Raw genomic sequence first — 12,789 nt, 5'->3', positions numbered from 1 at the left:
CAAATTGCGCAGTTTCGAAAGATCGCTCGTCGCCGCCTCCACGCCACCACCGCCGCCGAAACATCCGCCGTGAGTCAGTCGTCAGCCACCAGAGGGCGCGCGCGCATGGAGGCTTACTACAACCACGGACAGCGGCTATTGTCTCGGTGGCGATGGCGCGCACTCGCACTACCTGTGGGTTGGACGCGGCGGTGAAGTGGCGCGCGGTGACCGTGGTGGTGGTCGTGGCGAAGGTGGCGGCGGGCTGGTGGTGACGACGTAACGCAATGGAAAGGACTTTTTATCATTATCAAATTTAGTTTACTTTTCGTTGTCGTTCGGCTGGTCGTCTCTGCGACCGTCGCCTGCGTGATTTTACTTACGTCGTCAGATCAGTTGTGGCGGGACCGCGACTCTGACGCTGCGTGCCGTTTTTCCATGGATCTCAACCAGAGGTGAGTGTAGACGTAGTCGACGGAAATGCGCCGCGCGCATCCGTCGTCGTCCCGACCGTAGCCGCCGCAGCGCGCGTCCCGTTCGCCGTCGCGGCGCGTACGCATCGCTCCCGAGTTTTGATTCTTCCGCCTTTTTGAGCGCGTTGGCAGTCTCCTTTGTCCCTTTCAACCGTCGTCACTTCTTGGATGCTCGAGCGCTACGACCCAACGGCCGCCGTGTGCTATCCATCATCACGGGATATGTCCTGGTCTTTGATTTTTTTTTCTGTTTGTCTCGTTAATCTTTGGTCCATAACTTCGGAATGCAAAGCTCTACAGCATGAGCGATTTTTACATGACAATTGACTTTTTAGTTTTTTCCCTGCAGTCAGCGCTCTAAAGTATTTCCTATGCTACGATTTAACTTCACGGGTTTGTCGGATCGCTTTACAGCGTCAACGTGTTCTAGATTTTCTCAATTCGTTAAATTTTACGGTAATTATATTATAATATACAATATAAATATACTTTGAAAAGAATCTATCAATTTACCTAAGCTCTTTTCAATGTATTTTATATTGTGCAGTTATAAATCATAGATATTATACAGGTTATATACACTACCTATTTTGGTAGTTGATTACATTTTTTTAAACTACTTTTACATGTTTTTTTTTTCAGATTGTTTGTGCCAACATAATTATTGAACACCATAATAATGTTTTATAAGAGCCTGTGAAATAACTAAATAAACCATGGAGCTCCAAAATTGCTTACCTTCTATGAAAAATGGTATGTTAATAAATTTTTTATTCTATATTAGGTAGGTACTATATTTTTGTTTATTAAGTGTTTTAAACAGTTTAATTATTACCATTAAATTGACATTTTTATGTTGGTACAATATGGAAAGAATTATTATACTCAGATAGTTGACATATTTGCTAAAAATATTTAATTTTATAACTAAAGTAAAATTAGTTAATACTTTGGTATTCAAATCATTAGATAGTAAATGTAATGTTACGTACCTAAAAAAACAAAAATTTTATAGTTAGGTACCTATAGGTTTTTTTTAATTTTTTACTCAATTTTGTGTGATAATATTTCAAAATAATAGATTTTTCTTTTTAATTTTTTAATATTTAGTATTTGAATTAATGTAAGCATATAGGTAATTAGTTTTACATAGTAAAACTTAGTAAACTTACTCATAAATAATATATTTTTAGCTTGATAAATGATTCAAAACAGTGTAATCTAGTAATTTTTCTAATATTTAAGAAACAAATTCAATTTTGAAATTTTGTTGTAAATTTATATTTTTAATTAAATGTTAAAACTATATTGTCATTATTTTCTCTTATTTAATATCAAAATCCATAGAGCTATTTTTATTATAATTTTGGAAATTTTATTTTGTTTATGATTAAAATGTATTACACTTAAGTAGTTTATAAACGATGCATTTTAGGACAAATAATTTTAATTAATGTATTACTTTATATTGTGTATTATAGATTACAAAATGAATGAAATGAATGACCAACAAGAAATTATGAATAATGTACAAGGGTGGAACACAATGGCAATGCCAATGTCATCACATGATATTATGATACCAGTTCCAATAAAAATCCAACCTTCACTTGGTATTTTGGACCAAAATAACATCCCAATGAATAATGCTAGTCCACATCCAAGCGTCATACACACGAGCCCTCAGACACCTCATGTCAGTAACTTATTTAACATACTAATAGGTTTTATCTATTTTAACATAATATAAAAATTTTTAGGGCTTGCCAATAAATACATATATTGAACCTGAATTACCAATAGAGTTGTTGCAACAAGGATGGAAAAAATTTTGGAGTAAACGTGAGAATCGACCTTATTTTTGGAATAAGTTGACTGGTGAATCTCTTTGGGAGTTTCCACCTTTGAGACAGGTGTGTATGAATTCAGTCATAAGTCATATGTTGTATTATGATATACAATCAAAAATTTTAGTTTGACGTTACATCAGACCCTTTGGGGATAACAAGCGATGGTCAACATAATGGAACAAATCCAATGTTATTGAAAAAAAGACCTGCAGAAGAAATAGTCTTAGGCCCTGCAACCAAAAAAATGATACTAACGTAAGTTTTTAATTTTAAAAATTAGTAGAGTAGTCGGTCTATCAGGAGTATCATATAAAATGTGTTGAATAAGTTTAGTTAATACCATGCTTATATTTTATACATATATACGTAATACGTATATAATATATATATATACATACATTAAATAAAACAATAACATATTGTTATTTATCGGTCATTAACATTATCAAACAAATACATGAAAATATTTTCAAAATCTAAAAATTATATTATATTATTATTTATTTATTTTCACAAGTAGTACTGCTATTACATTTATTATTACCCAATTATAGCCTTTCATCAAGTATAATATTATATAATAATATATATTACCTATTGTGTCCACTTTAAAATTAATTTTAACACTGGTACTCTTATGAGTAAATATTATAATATAATAGGATTAAACTTATAGAAAAATGAAGTTTTAAAAATTCTACTGTTAAAATTTTTTCGATATTATATTGAACCATTTTATCATTTATATAAATTTCTTTTTATAATTTAAATTTTCAAGAATTATTTTTTATTATTTTTTCATGAGTGGTTAACATTTAGTTAGTATTTAATTTATTATCTTATATATTTTAGTATTGAAAATCCTATCCATAAAAAGCCCTTAGCAACTATTTTTCATACACCTCAACCTTTCAATTTCATTTTTAAGTAACTTTGTGAAAACAAAACTTAAAAATAATTTTTAATATTAATGTTTTATTTATTTTGCTGAACATATTTGTAGAATTAATCTCCATATTCTTCTATGTATCACAAAACACTAATCACATTGTAATACTAGTGGTTTGTTACAAGCAATGGAAACTAATGTTAAAAAGTATTTTTTTACTCTGTATATGCAATTATAATATAATACATTATACATATATCTGATAAGCCAAAACTCAATATATGTATCATTTTAAAAGTTGGTGGGATTCAACTATTATATTATATTATGAAAGTGGGCTGACTCAATTAGTATATTAATATTTCATTACAAATGATGTTGGGACTCAACGAGCATATTTTATTTTATAAAACGGGACTTAATTATGTTTCTCTATAAAATTTAAAGGAATTCAAATATCATATTTTGTTATATTTTATTAAAAGTTTGTAGAACTTAACTAACATATTTCATTTATAATAGTTAGCAGAACTCAATTAGTATATATATTTATAAAATTTGGGACTCAATTCATATAATATCATTTTTAAAAGTCTAGGCTTAACTTGTGTATAATATTATCATTGTAATAGTCAGGATTGAATTCAAATAAACAATTATAAAACTTGAGAATTCTCAGAAAATTTCCAAATTGTGTTTTTTTTTTTTTTGGAACTTAATTCAAATGTACTGGTATTTATACATTTTAAAGAAAAAATTCAATTTATCGGATGAATAGTTTCAGAAAACATGCATGACAAAAATTAGAGCTTAAAGTATAATTTTAAAATCTTATTAAATTAGAATACATTTTTTTTTTAATTGTACGTATTATTTCTTTCTTAACACTGTGATGTAATAAAAATTATTATTATTATTAAAGTAATAAATTATTTACTATTATAAATAATTATTTCATTTTATTGTTACGCACATTACGAAATAACATAATTTAAACATATATTTTTAGGAAATAAAATTCTAAATTTCTATTTTATTTTATTTAACAATACTATACAATTTTACTTCCAATTTAATTTACAGAAATTACATAATTTACTATTCAATAAATTGTTCAAGTCATTATTATTTTAATAGATGCCCAATCCTAATTCTGATGTAAAGAAAAATACATACAATTAGAAATAAAATACATGTTCAAATGTTTAATTATCAATTTGATTACGATTCTACACAACGGAGGGACTTTTGAACAATTTATTGAATTTATAATTTATTACTTTAATAATAATAATTTTGATTACATCACAGTGTTTAGAAAGAAATGATACGTACAATTAAAAAAATATATATTCAAATTTAATAAGATTTTAAAATTATACTTTTAGCTCTAATTTAGCTAATTTTGAGTTTACAAGTTGATACATCAAAATCACTTGAAAAAATCGATTAATCGGAAAATGATATTTAAAAAAGGGGTTGCCATTTAAAAATTAAATTTGTGTTGCACATATGCGCAATACTTGAGTTAAAAAAATTTTAACTCATAGGAATTTATGATCTATAAGTGTAATTTAATGTCCTGTAAACAGAATTGTAAAATATTAAAAGGGTAATGAGTGATAAAGTGTACCCTGTTTCTTGGGACACACAGTTTATAGATTATATTACTTTAACAAAATACCAATTAAATTTTTTGTTTGTAGTGGTCCATGGGAACTTGAAATACCTACAAATGTTGTTATATTTGAGCGATCGCCATCCACAATGTCTCAGCCACATCCAGATATTGAGTTTTATCGTGGACATTTGGTAGCAAAATTAAGACAATGTTACCAAGAACTTTGTCAGTCCCGAGAAAGTAAGTATTGTGATTTAATTTTATGAATTAGAATTACGTTGCATTCATAAATATTTTTTTTCATTATTAGATATCAATGCACCAAAAGAATCTTTCAACCGTTGGCTTATTGAGAGAAAAGTAGTTGATACTGGTACTGATCCATTATTACCCTCGCAATGTTATCCAGAAGTTTCTTTAAGAATGTATAACGAAATAATGAATGATATACCATTAAGATTGGCAAAGCCTAAGTATACTGCAGACGCTCGGAAACAGCTGTCCATATATGCTGAAGCTGCAAAAAATCTCATTGAGTCTAGGTATATTATTTAATTTAAGAATATAAAAAAAAAAATCTCCTCAATGTTTTGTTTAAGAAAAAACATTTTTAGCTTTATGATGTTGTGATATCAATATTGTATTGATCTATCTAAAAATATTAGTATTTAATACTTTAGTTGTTTATTTTCACTACAATCGTATTGTGAAAATATAATTGTAGTAATAATTGTAATAAGTTGTTTTTACCCTTATACATAATGCAAATTTTAATCATTTATAATCTAAAAAAATTCTACAATATTATAAATAATTAAAAATTACCTTGTTTAAGGTCTGAAAAGTATAGTTAGATAGAATTTCATAGTTTGAATTTCTTAAGTGTTCAGTCTGGCAACTAGAATAGTAATTAAGGATATTCATTAAAAAAAAAAGAAAATTATTTTTATTACCACATTCTTCAGTTTTAAAATGATAATTAAATTTTCATAAAAATTAAAATAGTCAAGAATAGCTGTACTATGCTTTTCTTAAGGAAAATTTATTATGTCAGTTACAATAACAATCGCATAATGATCTGAAAAACTTGAATGCCATTAGGAATCAGAAATGTTTGAGGTTGTTTATTTTAGTGTGTTTTTCATTATTAAAAGACATATTTTTAATTTCAATCAATATTTAGAACCAAGTTATTATATGTTCATTTAAATAAAATAAATTTAAAACTTAAAGTTAACTAGTATTTATTTGTTAAAAATTCATTTGTGGGCTGTATAGAAACACATTACAAGAGAGTAGAAAAGTCGTAAAATGGAACACTGAAGATACATTGCAATGGTTAAGGAAGACAGTGGGTGCTACTTATGTTGATTTTCAAGAGCGATTAAACCATCTTAAGGTAATAATCACACAAAAATATTTAAATAAAAATATTATGTATAATTAATATATTTTATAGATGCAATGTCAACCACATATAGCTCAAACTGTCAAAGATTCTGTGGAAGGCATCTGTTCAAAGGTGTATCATTTATCAGTAGAATATGCTCGCAAGGTCAAAGAAAAAAATAGTGAGCTTTTGATTGCTCAAGGAATTACAGGTTAGTTAATACTATTTTTGTTTTTTCAATTTTTAGTTATATTATATAGAATCAGTCGATAAACATCCTAAGCATTATGATATGTTATTTAACTTTACATAAAGTAGTTAATTAAATTTATTATTTATTTTTTTTTTTTTAAATTTATAAATAATAATTTATTATTATAATATATTTTTAGAAATGGCGCCAGCTCCTGCAGTATTAACTCTACATAAAGTCTGGTGTTATCCTGTCCAATTTGTCACACCTGCTCCGCGTCTTCCTCCTGTTGAATACATGGCTGACAAAGAACAGACTTATGTCCGATTCAATGGAGAAAGGTTACTCATCAATACTGTGTACCTCCAAAAGTTGGTAAGTAATTGTGTGACTTATTATCTACTACAGAATTACTACAGTAATCAAATATATAATATAAAAATATATATATGTAAATAAGAATAAATAAATATAAATGTATAGTATAATTTTATAAAATGTGTGATAACTTACAGGAACAATTGTATCGCTACAGCTGCTATGAAGACAAAAAAATGGAAAACTTCATGGCAAGAGTTTGGTGTTTATTGAAAAGGTACAGTGTCTTCTGCTCTAACAGTCCTGATACACAAGTATCAGTGCCAGTGCCTATCCTAGAATCTCTGCACAGAAATTTTGGTGTGACATTTGAGTGTTTTGCGTCACCTCTGAATTGCTATTTCCGGCAATATTGCTCCGCGTTTCCAGACACCGACGCCTATTTTGGATCCCGAGGGTTTGTTTGCTTCTCTTAAGATTTTATTGAATACAGAACTACACATAAAATTATGTTATGTCTGTACAAACCATAATGTTCACATTATATCTATACATAATATATTAAAAGCTTTTGGAGTTTAACTATAAACAAATTATAATTTGTAATGTAATTTGTGAATATTTAGCAAAAAAATGTTTTGTTCTGTAGATGATAAAAAAAATTTTATATAATAATTATTAATCAATAATAACTTTTATATATTAGATCAATTTTGGATTTGAATGCTGTAAGTGGATCATTTGTAGTAAATCCTCCTATACACTGTGATGATCTAATTGAAGCTGCTTTAAATCATATTGATCGATTGTTATCTGAATCAAGCGAACCTCTATCTTTTATCATATTTTTGGCTGATGGAGAAACAACATTTATTCAGAAATTAGACTCTAGTCAATTCAAACGACGTCAAGTAGTTATACCAGCGTATGAACATTATTACAGACATGGTTTCCAGTACAGTGTTCCAAAGTATATATTCAACATAGATTCAACATAGTGTATAATAAGGATTATTAAAAAATTATTTATTTCATAACTCTGGTTGGTTTTTCAGGACAGATGTAAACATTCGTTCTCCCACAAGCACATTAGTTGTATGGCTTCAAAACAATGCTGGGTGTCAGCGATGGAGCCCTAGCGAAGACAGGGTTGAAGCTTTGTTGGAAGCATTCCGCCCAGGCCGTGAACGTGATCGTGACCGCCAGGAACTGCTTTCACCAACACCAAACTCTCTATTAGGCCCACCGCCACTTCCTGTTTAGAGTTAGTAAATATTGTATACATTAGTTGTATCAATGTATATATATATTTATTGTATGTGTATGTGTACATGTTTGTACATCCACTAACTTAATAGGCAATTATGGTGTCTAGTTTTATTCAAATTTATTTATATTTTTATGTTCATTATACACCAGTGTATAATGTACTCTCATTAAATTATAGTTTTTTTTATACATTCATATAATGTATATGGTTATAATATAATTATTGAATCTTAGTTAATGCAAACTCTGAGCCATAATTGCTGTTTAAATTTCCTTTACCTTATAATAAGTGAAAACATTTTTAAATGTTAAAAATATTTGTGTATGTGTAGGTAGGTATTTTTAGTTATCGTTTTGTTGATTTATCTATTTGTTAGTATAAGATAATTTATTATTCTGTCGTTAAAATCGTCAGAGTATAAATTTGAAACAATATGTATCAGAATTTCGTCCAAATATTCATAATGGTTGCAATGGATTATTTGCTGTTTTTAATATTTTTTATAAAAACAACATTTTCCTAAAGCACATTTAAGAATATCGAATTAATATAATTTATAATTTGTAAGGGCTTAGTACTTAAGTGTTAAGTGAAAAAAATAGAAACCTAATAATCGTCTTTATATAATTCCACTTAAACAACTATTATATAAGTAAAATACCTATTAATTGAAATTTTAAAATACCTTAATTAAGCTGTTGTCACTTGTAAATTTAATCAATTAATTGGACAACAATTGATTGTTGTTCGAAATTTATAACTAACCAAGTATTAAATTGATTTTATTCTATGTATTACAGCTTAGTTGCGCACAAATGTACATTAATGATATTCTATTTATTGATCATCATTAGCGGACTTATATCAGTACTTAAGTGTTTAATTATTAATTTCAATGTAACGTAACTCTTATATCATATTGCTTTAAATGTTTTCTATTTATTTTATCCTTAAATATTATCAAGCACAAACATCTTAGTTTATTATCTTTTAAATATATTATTTTTTTTTAGTTTTTATCCCATACATCTTATTATTGTTAAACATATATTTATTATTTTTCTTTGAATTATACCTATTGTACCAATTTTACTCATCCTTAAATAATCAATAGCTTTAAGCATTTACCAAAGTTTTAATTGTCCTTTAATTCTTATACTCCTGTTTCATATTAATTGTGTTTTGTCTTTGTGGGTAGTCACAGTAGATGTGAATATATAATATATTATAATATGTAAAATGACATAATTGTATAATACTGTTAAAAAAAAAAAAAAAAAAAATAGTGAGTAAGATACATTTAGTTTATTTTGATTATTGTAAGATTGTCGTACTTTGTTATATCTTTAAGCTATTTGTTAGATAATTCAACCCTCCTTTTTTAATTTCATTTTTGTGCAATTCATAAATATTATGTAGTATTCAAAAATATTATGTAGTATTATTATTCAAAAATATTTTCTATTGTTTCAAGTTTTCAATTTAAAATTTTGTCATTGTAAACTAGAGTAGAAACTGTTTATAATGACAACCGGTTGAAATAACATATTGGGTGTAATTGATGGTCCCTGCAAAGTTTCTATATTGTATTTGATAATTTATATCAATTATTATTATGTTTGGATAACTATACTGATGTTATGGTAGTTATTTTTGGTTATATTGGAAAAATCTTGTCCAAAATGTCCAAAAACAAATTTTGAAGAACTAGAAAAAAAATAGAACTTGATTTTTGTTCAAAGTTCCATCTAAAGTAAAAGATTTTTTAATAAAATGTAAACCAGTTATTATGACCTATTTTTTGTGATTATAAACAATTTCTACTGTACTTGAATTTTCATAAATGTTTAATTTTTTGTATTTTACTTATTGTATTATCCAAGTAGTTAGTTGATGTATTAATATTTTTAATGTATGTAAGAAAATGAAATTATTAAAATTTATTGTACATCAGGGGTCGCCAACAATAAATTATTACTATTATTATATTATGATTATTAATACTATGAATAAATAATTATTGTTAAGAGCTTATTTTTTTATTTTGCTTATCAAACAAAATCTTCCTTAAGACCTAAATTCTTCTGGATGTTGATCACTGGGGGCATAAAATTTAAAATGTAGCTCACTTGGTTGAAAGGGTTGGCGATCCATGTTGTATACAGTAAACATAACATATTCATTACAATGGTTATTTTGTGTTTCAACATTATTGTCAATTTGGGTTGAGTAATCTTATGTTTATTATTTTTTTTTTTTTTTTAATTATTATTTATCATTATTGTATAACAAGCTATATTTTGTATGTAATGTGATTTCTATTTGATTTAATGGTATCGAATTTAAACATGCAATGGTTTGAGCGCGCATTACATTATTTTGTTTTTGTAATTTTTACATAAATATTATATATTATATTATATAAAACTATTATTTTTAAGTTATTATACCAGAAATTTGAATACTATTCACTTGTTTTCACATCAGTATACATTGTGTTTATTATGGTTTTATTTTTATAATTTATTAAGTTAATGTTTCCCCTCCCCCTAAAATAAAAATATTAAAATATATACGCTTATTCACTTTAAAATGCATTTTAAATTATGTTACAAAGTTGGAACTGTCAGAAGTATAATCTTTATGGTCAATGTGGAGTCAATGCAAATGTGTTGAATGTGCTATAATACTGGCCATTCATTTTATAGAAGCATAGCTAAATTTTTTTGTATAATATTATTTATAGTACAATTGATTAACATTAGCTAAAGATTAACTTGATGTGGCTAATTTAGACTATTTTAAATAAAAAATTGTGTTTTTTTTATTAATTTTATTGATAAATGGAACTTTTACTTTCTTACAACAAAAATAAGCTTATTAAATAGTCATGATCAAATACTACTTTCATAGTCTTAAATTATTCCTGTCATTAGAGAACTGGGAGAATTTAATGTTGACTGTTAAGGAATTTAATATTTTTATGTGCATGTGTTAATGACATGTGTATTATAATGTAAAATGAATAGCTAAGTTCTCCTGCACTTGATGACACATTACACAAACATTAAATAATTATTTTTTTTTTTTTTTTTATCAAAAGTATCAATCTTTTGCCAATTATATTAACATATTTGTTCATATTAAAATCAACTTTTTAATAGTTTTTTTAAATTTAATTTTGAAGGATTATGTTTTCAATTTTAAAAAAGTAGATAAATAGTTTTCAAGCTTAAATTTAAGGACAAATTAAAATATGCTTTTAGAAATTATATATGATAACTTGGAAAGTATATTGCAGTATTATACAGTTGACATGTATATTTTGGTAAAACATTACGAATGAAATTGGATTCCTTTAATCACTGAATTTAGTATGATTTCTGTGTATCTATACATCATTTTTACTTGAACTACTTATAGATATTTACATTATAAGCCTTACGACCTTAAAACTCTGCCATTGTAATATTAATGGGAAAACCATCAAAGCTTAAAATATTTATTTGTAATAAAAGTTTAGTGCAGATTTTTGAAAATTATTCAAGCTATAAAGAAACAAACATTTCTTTTTATCTCAGTTTTATTGCTATAATTTTACTATTTGATATCACTGTTTATGTATTATTAGTAGGTATATTCAATTTTGTATAATATCTATACTACCAATAGTTCTACATTTATACTATAATTTCAAAATCGGTATATATAACAACTATGTAATTGCCGACTGGTGTTAATAAAAATAATAAAGGTATGGAGTGTACTTTATCAGATAGGTCGACAAGTAACTATAGCCTATAACTAATATATTCGATTTGTATTCAAAGATAAATCCGCCTATGAAAAACAATTTAGAGCTCTATTTCTAAATGATAATAGTTATAATATTATCGTTTTTTACATTTGTAAATCCATAGACACATACAGCTTATAAATAATACTATGTTTGTGGTTTCATACCTATTTATTTAAATTTAAAATTTTTTTTTTTGAAAATGTCATCTTGTAATATAGAAAATAATAATATATTATAAAGTAATGATGAAATATTTTCAAAGTACTTACTTACCAACCAAATAAAATTTTCTAGGTACCCACATCTATTATAAAGCACAACATTATAATTTTATTTATATGTACCTACAATCTACATTGAAATGATATGAAATTGTTTTTTCTACATAAGAAATCAAGCATTTATATATCTATGAATCGATTCCCTATTAAATTATATATTTTAATATTTTATCACCACGATATATTATTATGAGACCTTTTTAAGAGTTGTTTTTTAATTATTGCAAGGGTACTGCGTATGAAATGTATTGGAGTAGATATTGACGGTAGGTAGGTACTGTCTTTAGAGCTTACTAAAATATATAGGTACGTGGTGCCTTAAGTATAACCTAACTTAAGTAGTTAAGTATTTTCCGTTATGAACTCAACAGCTATAGTAGTATTAGTGTTGATATGACGTTATTCATTTCATCTAAACTTTAAATTATTCTAAACACTAAAATAACATTAATAACTCAATTATTATGAATTAAGTACCTAAATAAAATACAAACAATTACTTATTATTACCTAATATCAATGACTTTATTGAAATTCAATGATCATAAATTATAATAGTATAATTTTAACATTATTTAACTACTTTTAAAATTTTTAATATTAGTTATACCTAATTTACAATGTAGTATAGATATCTTTAACACACAATGAATGAACATTTCACATTCATATTAGCATATTCGAGAGTTTTTAACATGTCCATATTATAATATTAACATTAAATAC

The 12,789-nt window shown here is 26.4% G+C and overlaps 1 protein-coding gene across 2 annotated transcripts; it reads left to right on the top strand.

The window, feature by feature from the left end:
- Positions 1–225: 225 nt before the first annotated feature.
- LOC114127588 (mRNA (2'-O-methyladenosine-N(6)-)-methyltransferase) lies at positions 226–10,496 on the top strand. 2 transcript variants are annotated; one of them, XM_027991867.2, is made up of 13 exons: positions 226–434; positions 1,095–1,205; positions 1,934–2,148; positions 2,213–2,365; positions 2,427–2,557; positions 4,898–5,052; positions 5,123–5,354; positions 6,091–6,211; positions 6,272–6,413; positions 6,595–6,770; positions 6,911–7,170; positions 7,420–7,683; positions 7,769–10,496. In XM_027991867.2, the coding sequence occupies exons 2-13, from the start codon at positions 1,169–1,171 to the stop codon at positions 7,974–7,976; spliced, it is 2,094 nt and encodes a 697-aa protein (XP_027847668.2). In that variant the 5' UTR covers positions 226–434; positions 1,095–1,168; the 3' UTR covers positions 7,977–10,496. The 2 variants fall into 2 exon arrangements, with proteins under 2 accessions (XP_027847668.2, XP_027847672.2); XM_027991871.2 differs by lacking the exon at positions 226–434 and adding an exon at positions 457–908.
- Positions 10,497–12,789: the final 2,293 nt, after the last annotated feature.

This window comes from Aphis gossypii, unplaced genomic scaffold (assembly GCF_020184175.1).
Source record: "Aphis gossypii isolate Hap1 unplaced genomic scaffold, ASM2018417v2 Contig00007, whole genome shotgun sequence".
Taxonomy (NCBI): Eukaryota; Metazoa; Arthropoda; class Insecta; order Hemiptera; family Aphididae; genus Aphis; species Aphis gossypii.
The sequence above is the reverse complement of the archived record's forward strand: the minus strand, read 5'-3'. Positions and strand labels throughout refer to the sequence as shown.